Genomic DNA, 18,621 nt, shown 5'->3' on the forward strand with positions numbered 1-18,621 from the left:
GTTGGAAGTGAGAGATGGGGAGGGGGGGTTGGAGGTTGGGGGGTGCTTAAATGTGTAACACTCTGAAGACCATGAGGGAGAAGTTGGGGATTATCACAAACCACCCAGGGAGCATCTGGGACACTCAGGTTTTTGTTCTATAAAATCTCTTCTTAGCTGTTGTGGGGCAGGGAGGGTCCAGGGAATGAGAAGGGGACAAAAGAGGTAATGAGGTCACTGCCCTCACAGTGGTAGACAAAGAGCCACTTCTGGGAAGCAGAACAGACTGGGGAGGGGCTGTCTTGGGAGTGGGGACCAGCTCACACTGAGGGAAAGGGGGTGGGGAATGAACATAAGGTCCCACCCACACCCCCACACCCACCTTTGCTTTAGGGTTGATGAATCTATCTACGCAATTCCAAAAGGAGCCACCAGATGGCAAACAGGCCCCAGAAAGAGCCTGGCCTGAGGGAGGCAGCAGAGGCCACCAGGAAAGGGAGCCTAAACCAAAAGTTACTGGGGTAGGGGTAACCACCCCAAGTCTGGAGCTACCAGATTAGAAATGGGATACACAATACAATGCACACACACACACACACAAGTAAATGTCCACTCACACTCTCACACATGCTCAGACAAAACACATACTTGCCTGAAGACACAGCTGTACGTAGGAATGTGTCCATTAGAATACATGGGTGCATGCATGCATGAATACATTCACATAAATGTATATATAGATATGTACTTGGGAGACCTCCCAGGAGAATGTTCTGACATCCAGGCCCTTCCCAGCATAGAAACCATGTTGGCCCAGGCTCTCCAGACAAAAGACCAAAGAAACCTAGTTCTTTGTGAAGGAACCTGGGCCATTCCCCTCAGCAGTAACCAAGTGGTGTGTCCTTCATAACATAGCCAGAGAGTTTGACTCATCTGTGTGACAGTCACATCTGTAGTGAGCAAGGGAACTATTCTGACAGGAACCTGAAGGGATATCATCACACATAAAATTAAGGAACCCAGAGCCCTTTCACCCACCTTGTCTCTATAAAAGGATACAAGGGCCATGTGAAATTATCCAACCATATCTAAGAGCTCCATCAGACAGGTCTTGAAAAATTATACTCTGGGACTAAGGGGTGTCATCTAGGAAAGTGCAGCTGGTCATCTAACATATCACAGAGAGGTGCCACCTAAGATTTGATAGCATCTTGCCAGCCACATGGAACCAACTAGGGAATAGGCATACTGGATAGATGTTGCTTTCAGGAAAATCTGAGGCCCTGACCCCAACTTGAAGCCCAATGACCATAGGTACAGAAACTGACATCGCTGGGAAGAATGGGGACATCACAGGCTAAGACCCACATTGAAAAGTCCCAGAAAATTTCAGAAGAGAAGTCGCCCTCTAGTGATCACAACTTCCAATCACAGCTTGTGACTGTTAGTGGCTGCCTAAACCATATGTGCCTAAGCCACAGTGACACTCCCAAGCCCAGAGGAAGGCACACTGCTTTCTGGCACCACAGCCATGTGGGTATCTCCAACATAGTTAATACTTAGTACCAAGTGTGCCCTGGATTGGGTGCATTGACTGTTGGGCTAGGAGTGGGGAACAAGAAGATTTCTAGGGGCAAACTGAAATAAGCTGCTGAGTTCACTGTAGGCTATGGGAGGCAGGCCAGATGAACCCTCCAGTGGCCTGTGGAGAACTAGGTACCACCAGGCAAGCCTCATGTTCGATGTGGTCTATGGTGAAGACACATATCCTATGGAGGGTAAGGAGGCACTGGGATGAGTGGCAGGGATGGAGCAAAACAGTGCCTGCCTCACGCTTTTCTGGAGATTCCCAAAGCCATGGGCAGTATCACACATGAATACTCGAACCTGGGGAAGAAGACATCACATTCAGGCCGGAACCAGTGACCTCGATAACCCAGGAGAAGGATATCTCCTGTGGCTCAGTATCTAAAAGCCATAAAGGAAAGATAAAGTTGACACATTTTAAAAAATGGGTGTGGTTGAGAGGCCATCACTGTAGCAGGTCAAGCTGTCCAGCTGACAGAGGCTGGATATAGATAGAACTGAGAAACACCTAAGACCCACTGTGCAGAAGGTCAAGGGCAGCTATGTGTGGTCCTTGCTCCATGTAAGGCTCAGGAACATCCCATCACAGGAGGAAAACACAAATACACCCAAGCAGAAAGACACTAACTAGGCTGCACCTTTCTGGGCTTTACCGCCTGTCACCATCTTGTCCCCATATTCCCAGCTGTGCTGGCCTCCACCCATCTTCCCAGAAGTATCATACCTCAATCAGCATTGCCACTACAGGCCCCATGGCCCCATGTCTGACTCAATAGAGAATGGTGATACCCTTGTGGCAACTGGCTCCAGACTCTTGATTGCCTTGCCAGAACAGGGTGTGCCTCAGTTGCAATCAATATCTAGCCCTGGCCCTGCTTCAGGTGCTCATATCTACCTGATCAACAGTACCTCAGCCCCTCAAAGCATGTGGGTTCACACACAACAGGGTACTCTGAAGATGCAGTTGGCTCTTCACAGACTTTAGAGTTACCCAGGACAGTCCCCATGCCCTTCACAGAGTACGGAATCCTAAAAGACAGTCTCTAAGCCTCTCATAGTACATGACTCACATGGAACAGTCCCCAAGCTCCTCACAGAGTGTATCTGGATACTGGTATTTGGAAATTTCATTCCTTAAATTTTCCACGTTTCTCTATGCTGATACAGGGCACATGGGTGAGATGTTCAGGGTCTGGCCTGCAGAGAGGGAGGCCCAAACCGTGTACCAAGATAGCTGTGGTGTCCACTAGGACTGCCATGATATTCCTGCCAGAAATGATACATGAGAGTCTCCGGAGCTGATGAAAAGACCCAGCCCAGTGATGGAGTTAAAATCTGGGCTGAGGCTCTGGTACAGCCCATGAGTCAGTAATAGCACACACACGAATCACGTAGCCCTAGGTACTATCCCCCACCTCTCAGTGCCACTGTACCCATATCCTCCTGTCCTTTCTCTGGGTCTGGGTCAGAAGTTCCCTACACAAAGGGGCCCTTTCTGTTCTTCCTGCATCTTCAACACACAGCCCAGGGACCTGGCAGGCATGGATGCAGGGGAATTGCCCTGTCTGATACCCCAGTAACACAGTGGTGGATACCAGGGGTGGGTGATTCTACCCTACCCAGCCCTCTCCACCTCTTCTACTTGCAGTGGTGACATTTACTGATGGCCCTGGGTGCCTACATACCATCCAGAAGAGGGTCCCGGTGGCCAGAGCGGCATACTGCTCAATAGTGGACAGGACACTGAAGATGAGGCAGACCAGAACAATGAGGAAGCTGTGAGACAGGGGACATATATGGTCAATGCCTGATCCAGCTTCCCTGCCACCTCCCTCTCACCCAACACCCCACATGCAAGATCTTCAGTGCTGGTAACCCCAGGTATCCCTTAGTTAATGCACCCAAACATGGGGTCTATAGGATGTAAGCCAATTACCATGTGAAGATTGACCCCGGATTGGTATCTCAGTATACACTGACCTTGAAATGCCACACTGTGTCATCTCAAGACCAGCAAATACAAAGGAATGGTACACAGCCTAGTGGCCATGGCTTTGGGGAGGGGGACAATGGGTTAGTGTTTCCTAGGAGGCTCAATGGTCCAACCCCCAGTATATCCAAGAACCTTAGTATACAACTGAAGTTCAAAAAGTGCTATTTTTACAAACTGGGAGCCTTCATCCCTAGGAGTGCAGTGGGTAGATTCCCTCAGCCAGTGGGGAGATCCAAGAAAGGAAGGCCAAGTACAGCCTGGACACCCTGTGCCCTGAGGACACCCAGTAAGCACAGCTTTTACACTGAGGGCACAGTTGCTGCCTGCTCTGATTCCAAGGGCACTGAGGAGATAACTTTCCCTTCTACTAAGATCTCCATCACTGGCTGTCACCATCCAAGGTGGCCTTCAAAGTTGTTCCCACTGGGGAGCAGGGCGTTAGATAGGGAGATTCTCTGGGGAGCTTCAGAGACTCTACATGCCCTCATGGCATGTTCTTGGGGATCAAAATAGAAGTGGGGATCTGACACATTGACCCAGGGCCACGAAGGGGGCAGAGAGAGAAGGCATACACAAAGACATCAGGGCTGCAGCACAGACCCCTGCCCTCAACAAGAAACCCACACACTTTCCACCAATCCCATATCAGGTTTTCTCAGTATTTAAGGCCCAGACCACCAGCCCCAGCCTCAGCCTCAGCCTCAGCCTCAGCCTCAGCCTCAGCCTCAGCCTCCTTCCTGATTTAAGCCATTCCTGGCCTCTGCAGCCACTACTAGAGGCCTGGAACACTGACAGAGGCAAAGGCCCCACTGACTATCCTTACTGCCCCCTCCTGGCTGTTTGCTTTGCCAGTTCAAAGCCTGCAGTCACAGCTTACTATGCCTCCCCCATGACAGACACTTTATTTGTCATATCCATTTTCCCCCTGATGCAGAGCACATCCCAGCCTCCTCAGCTTCCTTCTCCTCACTCCAGCCCAGGCACCAACTCCACCACCTCTGGCTCCTCCACATCATGTCTAGTGTGGTACACCAGTGCATTTAGTCCTGGCTCCTTTCCCCCTCTTACTGGTATTTAGAATCTGATATCACTGCCCTGTCCAGAGGGGAGACTCAGGTTCCTACAGAGTGGTCCCATATCATATGCAGAGGTTGCTCCAGTACCTACCTTGCCCCCTCCATGACACCTTAATCACAACACTTATGGCCAAATATCTCTGCCAAGCCCTAGTGCCTACAGTCATTCCTAGTCAGTGAGCATCTTTAGAACAGGTGCCTAATATAGAGCCTGGTGTACAGAAGTCTTCATACCCCAACACATACATACCTCCATTTAATCCCAAACTCCTACCCCACTCACACCTATGGTAACCTCACATCATGGTAAGCAACATCCCCATTTGGCACTGATCCCTGGCAATCACCCACACCAGGATTCTCATATAGAGCACCTATTTGACTTGACCCCAGCAGAACCTCCAGCCCTTGCCACTCCACAGATTGAAGTTTTCTCTACCACCGTGCATTCCTCACAGGCCTAGGGCTCTGGCAACAGGCAGCCCCTAACCCTGGCACCCGGTACTGCTATGCAGAATTGTTTCCTCGTGTTCGCTCTCCACATGGACCTGAAGACTCTTCCAGAACAGCATGACAGGACATGCAGGTCCTCCTTGGTCCCCCGGTAGTGTTCCTCCTGACCAGTGATTGTTTGCCCACGACTGTCTCTAGACTGTGCCTGCATGACACTGATCTATGGAAGCTCCTGTAAGCTGAACAAGCCACATCAGGTCCTCAGGAAGCTATGGTCTTGTGTGGACACAGCAAACACTGGGTTAGGTGAGAGCCCCTCTGCTGCCCATCCATAGATTAGACATCCATCCAGGCCTGCTAGAGAGGTCTGACTCTTAGCCATGTGTCCCCAGCTATCTCCTGAGTTTGTTGTGGTCCTTTGAGACTCAGTTCCTCATGGGCTAGGCTCTGCTCTCTCCTCAGACTGACTCTTCACAGAGTGGGGCCTCACTAATCCAGGGTGAGTGTTGTTTTGATTTGCAGTAGGCAGGGAAGTAAGGTTGGGCCCATCTCTAGGCAATAGAGAGTGGATTCCCTACCCCAGACCATTGGTTACACATGGAGCCAGAGATGAACCAGCATGAAGAAACACAGCCTTTTCTGGCTGCCCCATCCGCAGTGACAGCCAAGCAGCCCCCATTTCAGATTCCCTATTGGCACAGTAGCAGCATAGGGCCACCCCCTCATGGAACTGTGGGTTGTAGCCCAGTGCACACCCCTCAGCATCTCAGCACCTAGAAGTGAGGGGTGACTTTTCCCCCAAGGTCTTTGAAAAGTCCCCAAGCTCCTGCTATGACCACACTTGCAAAGATATGATGAAAACCTCCTGCTGCACTGAGCACCTTAAGGCCCAATGCCACCCAGGGCACAATGTGGCCAGGTCCTGTCACCTGGCTGGGATTTGACAGACAGTAGCACCCGTCCCACAAGAATCTGATAGGTTACAGTATCACTATGCTGGAATCCAGCTCCTATTTCAGAGGGGACATTAAGGTTTCTGGAGCTCCCGAGGTAACTCAGCTTGAATCACAGAAATGACAATAATAGCTCTTAATGGACTTCTGATATTTTTTACCGTTTGGGTGACAACTTGGCCTTTCAAGCACTCCAGAGCCTTAGCTCCAAGATGGAATATAATAGCTCCAGCACCTGAGGACTAGAGAGCTTGTGTGTAGCAAGGGTACAAAGATCTTCAAATAGACCACAGAAAGGAATGGTTGTCATAAGCCACTCTGCCCATGTCTGCCAGAGGATGGGGGGCCCCAGGAAGGCAGCGGCGGCGGCGGCTGCAGCCTTCGAGTGGAAAATTCCAACAGCCTGAAAGGAAGGTATCAAAACAAGGAGGCTGTGTGGAAGGCCCCCTCCTCTCCAACAACTCCCACATGGCAGCAGAGAAGGCCATGAATACACAGACCAATCCTGTGCAGAGCAGATAATTCCCCAGTGCAGACAGAAAGCCACCTAGTACTCCAGAAGGCTGGCGGGAGCTAGGCAACGCACCCACCAAAGACAGCCCATGCTGACCTGCCTAGGAACCTTGAAGTTGGGGACAATGGTGGCAATCTGCCCCCATGTGCTGGCTGCCTTTTAGCTTCAAGTATTCCGAAAGCTAAACAGTTCTTCAAATATTTGAACACACTGTGCTGCCCGAGAAAGGGTTATATAGCATAGTTTATTTTTTATCTACTCCTGATAAAAGTGAGTATTATCTTATTTGCTTCTTTATCTGTTCCTGCCATGGGTGGGGCTGAGAGCCTCAGAGAGGCCGCACCAAGGGTCTCTCTCTGCCTTTGGGGAGATCATGGGCCAGATGCCTACACCACCCACTCCTGCCTCTATAGGACAGTTACTGTCCTTCCACCTCCATAACCCAGAACCAAGAGGTCAAGCTATCAAACCATGTGCTCTCCCCACCCCACCCCCAGCAGCAGCAGGGGAAACCAAGGCCCAGGGAAATGCCTGTGTCCCTGGACACAGACTAGCATGTTCCTAAGAAGGTTCACTGTGCAGGGTATGAAACAGAAGGTTCTTAGGAACAATAACCTACTTGTTCCACTCTCTCCAAATCAAACTCATCAGCCGTGACCGCAGCCCAGCCCTGAGGGACGTCCAATGCTTTATCGGACATCACTTCAATATCTCTGTGCCCAGGTGCCCTGGGAACCCAGAAGAACACGGCATCCAGCCAGCCTCATGTGGCTTCCCAGCAGAAGGCATGGGAGCACAAGGGACAGTGTGAAAGCACAGCCAGGCCAGCTATAGAAAACTGGGGCTATGACTTGGAGATCTCCTCTATACATGCTAGGCCCTTGAGCAGTAATCTATAAAAAGCTGGGGTTGGGCTTAGGCCCCTGAGCAGCCAGACCCACTCAAGCACAGGGCTGATAGTAATACTGTCCCAGGCCACAGCACTGAGTCATCCCATTAGGGTACAAAGGGTCTCTTCCAGAGAGAGGAACCGTCAGCCTAGCCACCATCAAGTTTCCAGCAACCCAAAACATGGCACTGAAACATCTCAAGAGACCTCAAGCCATTGTATGTGTATATATAATAGTGTGACGTGCCCTGAAACTGCTGTTAGGCTGGGGCTTGGGGGTGTCATGCACAAAAGGTAGAACATGGGTAGAACTTGAGGACATTTGCTAAGATAATCCATGGATGACACACATTTCAGGGTCAGAGGCCCCTGGAGTTATCAGATCTGCAGAGACAGAAAGCAGGACGGGGTACCAGGGGCTGGGAACCGTTTCAGTCTGAAATGACAGAAAGTTCTGGAGGTGGATGGTGAGAACAGCTACACATTCTGTGAGTGAGCTTCACACTGCTGGCATAAGCACACAGACATGGCCAGTCCTGGGTCTCACCAAACTAAAATAGATTTAAGAAAGAAAACCAGGGGTTGGGGAGATGGCTCCATGGCCAAAAGCGCTTGCTGCTCTCCTAGAAGGTCAGTTTCAGTTCCCAACACTTATGTCACAACTGCCTTTGTCTCCAGCTTCAGGGGCTCTGATGCCCTTGTTTGGCCTCTATGGAGGCACCCATGCATGCATGCACACATACAAATTAAGAAAGAAAGAAAACCGAGCAAATGGATTTGGTAATAGAACTTGAGCTGGCTAAGCACACTGGCCATGTTCTGTAACTGAAGCTGTCAACATCCACAGGCCCACTGGGGACAGCTCTCCACAGGCCAATGAGTGGTCAGCAGGCTTGCTAGGTTTAACTAAAAATCTAAGGTACCATGAACCTTTGCACGTACAACACCCACAGGCTAAATCCTGATGAATGAGCCCCAAGCCATGTGTAGGAAGGAGACTTTGCTATTGTTCCCCAGGAAGTTACTCAGAAAGATTTCACAGTAACTCTCACATATGCTATCTGGTAAAGGAAGCCTAGAAAGGGACCCTACTCCCTCACTGCTAATACCCACCCTTATGTCCACCTGGACTTTAAGATGTCTGACTTCAGGTTGGATACAGACATGTCCCAGGATACTGGACTTCTAGAAGGAACAGGAGGATATCCCAGGAAGGATCGACACATGGAATGGTTGATAGCAACCATCAGCTGAATAGAGTTGGCAGGGGTTGGAAGACTTCAAGGCAGGCACTTGCTCATAACAGCCTCTTCCGCGTGCTGCTCAAAGTAGAGCCTAAGACAGGTTACCTGCTGGAGAAGGACACTTCAGTGCACGCTGAAAATCCAAGAGGTATCAGAGGCTAGACGCTTTCCCTTATCTAAGCCCTGGGTAAAAAAAAAAAAGTCCAGAGGAGTCACAGGGGGGTGATGGTTGGTCTCAGGCTCATCCCACTTATACATATTTAGAAGTCCCTCAGTGGGAGACAAGATATGGCCACCTGTGGAGAGACTAAAGGCCCAACACACAGGGCCACATGAACAGTGAGCTTGGCTGGCTACATGGGTCACAATGCTCAGAATGGGAGAGCTACCTCATTCTACACAATATCCTGGGCTACCTCACCTCCTCCATCTGAATTGCCTCCTCCCATTCACCCAGATCCCATTGGGTACCTTCTGGGAGGACAGTTGACCTTGTTTTGGGGTGTACCAGATAGCCCAGGTTATCTGACTCAAGGCAAGAGCTTTTTCTATATGAGGCCACACTGCAGGCTTTAAGAACATCTTTGAGTCCTTTGCAATCATCACGTAACTAACATCAAGCCACCCATCAACAGTGATTCTCAGATCATGAACTCTTTTTGTTTTATTGGATAGTTTATGTGTTTACATGTCAAATGTTATCCCCTCTCTTGGTTCCCCACTCTCCCAGCCCCTCCCCCTGCTTCTGTGAAGATGATCCCCTCCCACCACCCCCACTCCCACCTCAACACCCTGGCATTCCCATAAACTGGGAAACGAGCCTTTACAGGACCAAGGGCTTCTCCTCCTATTGATGCCAGACAAGGCCATTCTCTGCTGCATATGCAGCTGGAGCCATGGGTCCCTCCCATTTGTACTCTTTGGTTGGCAGTTTAGTCCCTAGGAGCTCTGGGGGATCTGGCCAGTTGAGATTGTTCTTCCTATGAGGTTGCAAACCCCTTCAGACCCTTCAGTCCTTTCTCTAACTCCTCCATTGGGGTCCTGGTGCTCAGTCCAACGGTTAGCTGCAAGCATTCTCATCTGTATCAGTATGGCTCTGACAGAGCATCTCAGGAGACATCCATCTCAGGCTCCTGTCAGCATGCACGTTGAGCCAAAGCACACACTGGTGTCACAGGCTTACAGGTTCTCAACCTTTTGAGTCCATGGTGGCACACTGTCATCTACAAAGTCCACACAGAACTGTGAGACAGACAAACAAAATGAAATCTTAAGTTTTAAGTAACTTTATGATTTGTAGGGGTCCACATTCATAGCTGTGTTGGGCCACACAAGGCCTGCAAGTTGTGGGTGAGAGGTGCTACCTAAGCTGGGGTAGGCCCAAACCAGACATGCAGCCCACATACCTCAGACCTTTCTGCCTCCCTGAGGGGCCTGGTGCCAGCCACTGCCTACTCCCTGAAATTACAATGGCTCTAGACCCTTTGAGGCCTGGCTCAGACCATAGTTCATTTCATTAAAATGTTCTGGGAGGAAGTACTATCAGTGATGACTTTATCAGCCAAGAGGTAAGATTACCAACCTATTGTCTCAAGAATCCCTAAACGTGCTGATCGGGCAAGTGCAAATCCATCGGGAGATTAACCTCAGCTCATTACTGAGAGACAGGCCTCACCCCCCTGCACCAATTGACGCTCTCCCCATGATCTGACTCAGAAACCCCAATAAAGTAGAACATTCACCTGGCTTTGCAGAGCCCCCCCCAATACCCATGCCTATGTACCCACTCCAGGGTTACAGGGTTGACATCTCCCCCTCCATGCACCTTGTAACCTCAAACCAGGGCAGCAACCTCAGACATCTTAGAGTCCTGAGAAATGAATAGCCCTCCTCCCCAGGTATCTATGTCTGGCATCCTCCGGCCCATTGATTGCTGGGAAAACCTCTGTTTCTAACAGAGAAACCTTTAGTCCCCAGTAGGGGGCCTATTGGCTGGCACACATCTGAAAGCCCAGCAGCAGGCCAAAGACACTGTGTGTGTGTGTGTGTGTGTGTGTGTGTGTGTGTGTGTGTAGTATTTGTTGACCGACTGAACAACTGTTAAGCTGAGAGGAAGTCTCAGGTCCTCTTCCATTGGACCTGTTTGTCCACCTTCTCTGCCTTTTCAGCTCAGGCAAGCTCTTCACAGCCTCTGAATTGAGTCAATGCAGGACACAGGGCAGAGCCCATACCTGATGCTGGCTGAGCCATTTGCACTGGTCATGAGCAGATGAATGTCCTTAGTGGCTGTCTCCAGGTAACAGGTTCAAGGGTGGCAGTACATCCCATGTCATACCCATGGCCAAGCACAGAGCCTGATTGTTTAGGTCACCCACCTTTGTCCTTCTGAAGACTGCATTGAAGACTGCATAGGTGGAGGCCACCAGGCTACTGAGTCACTGGAACTCCATGGCTACCCTCCATTCAGCTAGACTGCTAATTAGCAATCAGAACATATGTTTTTCATTTGGAGTCCCTTCCCAGGACCAACTGTCCTTGTCCCTCAACACTCAGAGCAGCACCTGGCATTAGACATTCCCTTCCAGTATGTGGGACCCAGAGAAGCTTGGTCCCTCCCAAGCCACTTGTCAGGCAAAGCAACATCCCCAAGCCTAGGTCCCACCTTAATAACATATCTCCACAGCTTGGCTCATGATTTACCCTGGTTCTCAGAATCCTAAATTTACTTCAGCAGAGTCCCCAAGAATAGGCAATGCTGTCGCCATTATGCCCTGTCAGGGATCATCTTGGTCCTGCTCTCCCAGGTTAGCATTTGGACAGGTGAAGACCATCCTTGGCAAGGGGTTTAAACCATCTTCACTATCATTTGAGACCTTTTTCAGAGGCTGGGGAGAGCATCAGAATACTTAGTCCATAGCATGATGACCTGAGTCTGACCCTCAGAACCTATGCTTATAATCCCAGCACGAGAGAGGCAGAGACAGGCACATCCCTAGGGCTCAGTAGCCAGCTGGTTTAGCCTAATTAGCAAGCTATGGGCCAACAAAAAGACTGTCTCAAAAACCAAGATTGGCAACTTGAAGAGGAACTCTTTTGGTTGACCTCTGGTAAACACACACACACACACACACACCTTTTTTTTTTTTTTTTTTTTTTTTTTTTTTTTTTTTTTTGGAACACTGGAGGGACAGAACAGGGATTTTGGGGAAGGTATGCTCAGATAATGTGCTCATAGCACGGAAGTAGAAACATTAGCCAAAGTCAGAGGGAAGAAGCTGGGAGCACTGCGGCGCTTCTAGGCTAGTGGTTACAGCTGAGGCTTGGGGAGCCTGTTGTGGACAGTGTGTTGACCTCTGTCTCAGAGCCAGCTCTGCAATGGGCTAGTTGAGAGTGTGTGTCTGAAGACTTGCAGCCTTATGGGATCGGCTGCAGGACCAGACATACATGATACCTACGAGGAACAGAAACTGCAGCACCTACCTGGAGCAGCTGGTACCTGCCCTGGAACTACTAGTTTTCAGATATGTAAGAGCTCCTGGGGCTACCTCAGATGGATGGCATCACATAGGGCCAGACTCAAGAAATAGTCAGCAAATAAATCTGGGTCCTCTGAGGAGGCCACAGTGGCCCCCACAGAATATGAACCAGAAGCCTCAGGTATGGGAAGATGGAAATGAACCAGCTAGGAACCCATGTTTTCCTGTCAACTTAGGAGGGATGTAAAGGTTTCTTTTATTCACAAGATAGAAAAGAGAAGATCACAGAGAGTTTATGCTCTTCCCAAAGTCCCACAGTATTCAGCAATTAGTGAGACAAGGGCACACAGCATAGATCTCCTAAATATCTCAAAGCCCCTAGGAAAGACATAGGCCAGAAGGGGAAAGGCTCTGGAAGAAAGGCTCTTCTCCCAAACAAAGAAAGGCTCTGGAAGAAAGGTAGCTAGTAGGCCTGGTGGAGGGCAGTGATCTCTCCCATACCCCAGGTCCCAGGGCTGTCACTGCTGTATAGCTGAGTGCTCCGGAGACAACCAGTAGTCTGTGAGTATAGAGGCATGCCATTCTTCTAGGGACCTGAGGAGGCCAGGACCAGTAAGTATACTAAAGTGTTGTGTCCCTTGGCCATCGGCCACACCCGGCCTTGCTCCCTCGGGCTCCATGATAAGATGCCTTAGTGACTATATTTAGAATGTGTGGTGGGGACAGACTTGCATGGCACATGCTTGGGACCTGTCAGCTGAAGACATTCATGATTCTCCAGCATGAGGTGGAGGCCACATGCTCCCCATACACTTGGACATGGCCTCTGTATCTTAAAGATATTTCTACCCAGGACAATTTTGGCTCAGAATACTCATCTGGCTCAGAAAGTGGGTACTGCCTACTTAGGCAGCTCACCGGGCTGACACATCTCCATAACGATCCAGACACCTGGGTATATCTATCTACATTATCATAGCTCAGGCCTACTCTGGAAATTCTCTCATTGCATCAAGCTCAAGTCTTTCTTGCTGTCTTTTGGGCCCCATTCCAGCGGTCTTAAGGAATCTCTGTCTACCGAGCCATTACAAAACTTCTGAGCCTCAGTTTCCCTCATGGAGGAGGGGGAACACACCCAGTCTGTTGAGCAGCTGTCTGTGCTCAGTAAAGGGGGAACTGCCATATAATCAACCCCTTGTTTCATGGCGACCAACACCAGCCGTACCATCAATAGTATAATAATGGCATCGACACCCTGGGCTCTGAGATCATGGAGTTTCCACAAGATGTCACCAAAGGGCACTTGGCCAGCATCCCTGGCAGAAACCTGCTCTACTGTCTTCTCTGGTACAAACCTTCACTAACTCACTAAGGTGACTCCAACAGTGTGGCCATGACACAGGGGAGCTAGTTCTTGTCTATGAGGGTGACTCAAGGCCAGAGAATTATTGACAAGGTAGCCAGGGGTAACCTACTGTCCCTTTCAGGGGTAGGCAGCCACAGCTGTCTTTGTAGAGTGTGGGTACTGTCATGCTCTGATCAGCTATAGCGTGACTGAGATGATGTGGGGGAACCCCTAATATCCCCTCCACACAGGAGGATCACAGGGCTGGGACAGGCAATGAATGCTTTTAGCTAGGCAGGTTAGTTCCCGTCTCCCATACTCTCTTGTAAGGCATGGTGATAGCAGAGGGCTCCCCGGACACGGAGACTGATGAAGAGGACCTAGGCTGGTGTGGATCACTGGGCTCCTTTAGGTCAGGGTGAGCGAGTGGATCTCCTGACCTGTGTCCTGATATCCTTCCTGCTGGAATCTCTAAGCTCCAGAAGGACCTGGAATTTTTGCCTCTGTAGGAGTTAAAGTGACATTCAAACATGCTGACAGCAGAGGGCACCAGTGAGAGCAAACAAGGACACTAAACGGGGCAGCCTGCAATGGCTCACTCCTAGGAGGAACAGCCACAAAGACCCAAATCAGCCAGGGTGCAATTGAGCTACAGGCCATCTGGCTCCCCAAAGCTACTTTGTAAGGATGTCCCCTTGGGGTGGGGGTACATCTCAGCAAAAGTAGTGGTCCCACAGAAGCTCCTGGGCAGCAGACTATATACTTACTCTATGTGGAACACATGATCTAGTCTTAGCTCTACCTAGAGAAACTGAACCCGGAGGATGGGGAGATCAACCCTAAATGCTGTCATGAGATCTAATTCTTGACTCAAAACCTCAGCCTGTGTCACTGGGGTAGAGCTGCACTGTTGTAGATGGATAGGCTGGCTTCCTGACAAGGAGGAGGCAGCTCAGGGAGGAGAGCTGTCAGTTCAGGGTATGAAAAGACCACAGTCACATCTCAGCAGCTTTTGCCCCTCCTGGTAAAGGCCTCTGTAAAGACCAAGTACACGTGCTGGCATTCACTGGGAGGAGACCTACCGATCACCTGTCACTTCCACTTGACAGACCCTGATATTGTGTGAGTGATCTTAGTGCTCTGGCCAGAGGTGACCTGGAACCACATACTGGGACGAAGAGGGAATATCCTGGGTCTCTGCAGCCATGTCTCATGGCTCAGGAGACCTGATGGTTCAAAACCCACTCAGCTCTGTGGCTCTCTCCTTGAGGGCCTCTCCCTTTCACTAAGAGCCAGTCAGGCTGGAAGCCCCAGGGCGGCCACAGGTCTCTTCCTAAGCCAGGAACCTCAGCCTCCTGCCATCCTGCCTCAGCAACCCCCCCACCCCTCCCAGTTCTACTGTGGTTGCCCATGTGACTTGGACCAAGAAAAGCCTCTGATGACAAAACAAGGTGTCATATTCACACAGCCCCAGGCAGTACCCCATCAATGGGACTGTTCTTCTGGGTCACAGGCAAGGCCTGAGCTCTTGACAGGTGTCTGCACCACTGACCACAAGACAGAGGGCCTCAGGATTGTGTGGGACAGTGTCCCTGTCTGTCTTATGCTGTGACCATGCAACCTCCCAAATGGACAGAGCTTCCCTGGAGGAGTACAAGAAAGAACAGTGAGCTAGACCCAGGATGAGGGATATGCATATGGGGCTACAGGGATGGGAGAGAGAGATGTGAGGGGCAAGGGTGGAGGACTGAAATGGGAGAATATGGAGGATCACAAACGTCAAAGGAGATGTACCAGACACACAGCTTCTCTAGTCACCCATCCCAGATATGCTACCCATCTGCCACTGTCCTCCAAGTCCAACCCCAAGCCACACTCTGCACAGCCACTGACACCTTAGGGAGTCAACCAGGCCACGCCCACAGCCCTACCCACTGTCTGCCCCTCCATTCACAAGCCAGGCTGGGTGGGATCTATTGGTCACTAGGGTCTGCTGGGTTCCCTGGCCATCAGCCACTGTCCTGTGCCAGCCTCCCACACCCCTTGCGGCTGTCTCATCCCAGCCTCTCTGCTCTCACCAGCCACCCAACCCAGTCACAGCTCCTCCTCTAGGGCCCTGGCAGTGTTGCTTCTGGGGAATCAAGAGGTCACTGGACTGAAGAAGTAAGGTCCTTCCCACCTTTAATCTCAGCTCACTCTAAGGGCTGAACATGGCAGCTGGTATAGTAGGTACTAAAGCAGAGGAGGGGCCTTGAGGAGGAGGAATGGGATCAGCAATGGACATGCTTAGGCCACCTCCTCAAGGTCAGTGGCCAAATGCCTAGGCTCCAAATGACACCCTCAGACACAAACTCCCAAGGACTGGAGGAAGGCCAAGAGCAGCCTAAGGCCTTTTGTGCCCTCAGCAGACTAGACATATACAGTACTTGGGGTCACTGCCTTGGAGCAGAACCATAAACTTGGAAGGCCCTGGAGCCCACATGACTATTTATGGAGGGGCTAATTGTACTGAGTGTCATTGCCCTGGAATGACCTTGGCCCAACTGACACACATGGCAGACATTGAACCCTGGGGTTTCCGTCATCACGCTGGGGCAAGACCCAGAGTGGTCTCTGGAGGCTCCTCTCAGGAAGCCATCTCACTTCCCCCGCCTCTGCCTGGCCAGAACACACTTCACTTCCTGAGCCTCTTCCTCCACTACCACACTCTACTCTGACCTGCGCCCGCTCCTGGGAAACCCAAGTCTCCTTCAGGAGCTCCTGGCCTTCACTGAGCTGAGACGGAGGCCGTACTATACATCAGTGCCTCCTCCCCATCCTGAGGCTCTGGGGACTTTCAAAGGCTTGCCAGCCCAGCCCCCCACAGAGCTGCCCACCAAGCCTCCAAAGTGAGGAAGGTCTACTAGAGGTGGCAGGAGGGAGTGATTGTTCTCCCAGGGCAGGTGTGGGGCAGTGACTTAGTAATAATTACCGTGGGCAGAGTTCCTTCAGGCTGAGTATCTTCATCCTACATGGGGGCTCTGACCACAGGGCCCTATATCCAGTGGACTTAATAATATTCACCTAGCACTCAGACTTCTGTGGTATGTTCTGGACCTAGCTAGACAGTGCCCTGCACACGGAGGATGTCTTCACCTGGCCAGGCCATTCTAGGTGTTTTCACTTCCCAGTGCCTTCTGGTAATGCCTCGGCTTTAGGAAAGGCATTGGCCTAAAGCTACTTGGCAGACCCGGGCCCACCTCTTTTCAAGGGCCCATAAGAAACCCAAGCGTTCAGTGCACCCCAGCTGCCATCCTATGTGGCTCCACCCAGAAAGTACCAACTGTGTGTGCACCTGCTGGCTCAACAGATGCAACAACAAACAACACAGACACAGGAAACTGGGGGTCAGGGGTGGGGAATGACAAATAACACAATGGGGGAAACACAAGGTAAGGTCACTAGTGGGCCAGGGAGGGCAAATGATGGGCTGATGGGCCAGGGACAAAAAGGGAGGTCACATGAGTGATGAACAGGGTGGTCTCATTTGGGCAGCCATGTTGAAGTTCTGTCAGAAGAGCTGGAGACAGGCGCCCCAGGTAGAATTAAGTGCATGTACCAAGGCCCTGGCCATCTAGAGATTGGGGTAACAGCAACAAGTGTAGTGGGAGAAGATGCCCTTTCATAACGTTAGGAGTCAGGAGAGTCTCACGGGCTAATAAGGCTCAGAGGCACCTGGCAGGCACTGCGGGTGGCTGCTATCCAATGTAGTACCTAACCGCATCCCAGAGAACTGCAAGTGGGAAAGAAGGCAGGACAAAAGCAGGGGCACCTCATCTCCATGGACACCAATCAGAGAGGCCACGGCGTGGGGTGTTGGGATACACTGGAGAGCATGTGCAGTGGCTGTCTTTTGGAACCCCCAAGGCCAGCCCTATGCCACATTCCTCAGGCCCCTATAGCACCCCTGCCTACACCTACCACCTTGGGTTCAGCCAATAGCTGCCAAGCTCCTTTTCTTCAGTGGGCCTTTTTTTTTTTTTTTTTTTTTTTTTTTTTCCCTGTCTCTTGAAGACCCAGAGCCAGAAGCTGATGGAACAAGGGTGAGGCATGGGCCAAAGCAAAGGAAAGGGGACTGTCAGGAAGATGAGACAAAATGCCAACACCTCCATTACATGTGGAACTCACCATGACACCCCCTTGTACATAAGTAGAAACTGCTACTTTGCTGCCTTTTGTCTGAGATAGCCTTATGCATAAGACCTGGCTTCCCTTAGGCTGAGGACTGAGTCTCCTTTCTAGGTCACTGATCCCCATGCTCAGGAACCCCCGTCTTCCTGCTGCATACCAGTTTGGGCCAGAGGATAGTGTTTGCTAGGCAGCAGAGACTCTGACCCTGAGCACAGAACAAAGGAAGCATACAATTGGGATAGGAGCCTTGGGCTCTCATCAGCTCCATTCTCCATGCCAAGTTAGTGAACATATGCTGTTAAAATAAAAATCTTTGATGCTGAGAGTATGGCTTTGGATATAAAGCACTTGCTACACAAGGATGAGGACCTAAGTTCAAACCCTGAGCACCCATGTAAAAATCCTGGTAGGGTGGTGCATGCCTGCAATCCCTGAATTGGGGAGGCAAAGCCTATGTCTCCTTGACAGGTGGTGCTGGACAAACTGAGACAAACTGTATGCCAAAGAAAAGAATCAGATTCTTACACCTCACAGCATAACCAAAGACCTACAGGTAAGGTCTAAAACTACCAAACCCTTAGAAGACAACCTGGGACAAAAGATTCATGTTATTAGATTTAGCAGTGATTTCTTTTATATGACGCCAAAGGCCTGGGACATTACAAGAAAAGCAGACTCATTACACATCATGAAAATCTAAGTGCTGTGTGGCAAAAGGCAATGTCAACAAAATGGGAGATTTTCCGATCTTCTATATGAGGGCTTAGTATCTGGAATAAACAGAGTAACTAAGGACAATTTGAAATAGAGTTCTAAGTACCTTCGCCATGGATGTCTTACTTCCTTTACTCACATCCTTAATTCAGCAAGCCCTGAACCCACTCAGGATGGGACACCAGGATGAGTCACCAGCCTCATGCCAATGCAGCTCCATGCAGAGCA

The 18,621-nt window shown here is 50.5% G+C and overlaps 1 protein-coding gene across 3 annotated transcripts in view; it reads right to left on the bottom strand.

Annotated features, from left to right (window-relative positions):
* Positions 1–18,621, bottom strand: part of KCNQ1 (potassium voltage-gated channel subfamily Q member 1) — a gene marked incomplete at both ends in the record, with an annotated part of 303,863 nt that overhangs the window by 258,612 nt on the left and 26,630 nt on the right. For all 3 annotated transcript variants that reach the window (XM_080913601.1, XM_080913600.1, XM_080913599.1), the window contains one exon: positions 3,252–3,342. In XM_080913601.1, the coding sequence (XP_080769727.1) occupies positions 3,252–3,342 (91 nt within the window). The remainder of the gene's footprint in view (positions 1–3,251; positions 3,343–18,621) is intronic.

This window comes from Micromys minutus (genome assembly GCF_963924665.1).
Source record: "Micromys minutus genome assembly, chromosome: 2".
NCBI lineage: Eukaryota > Metazoa > Chordata > Mammalia > Rodentia > Muridae > Micromys > Micromys minutus.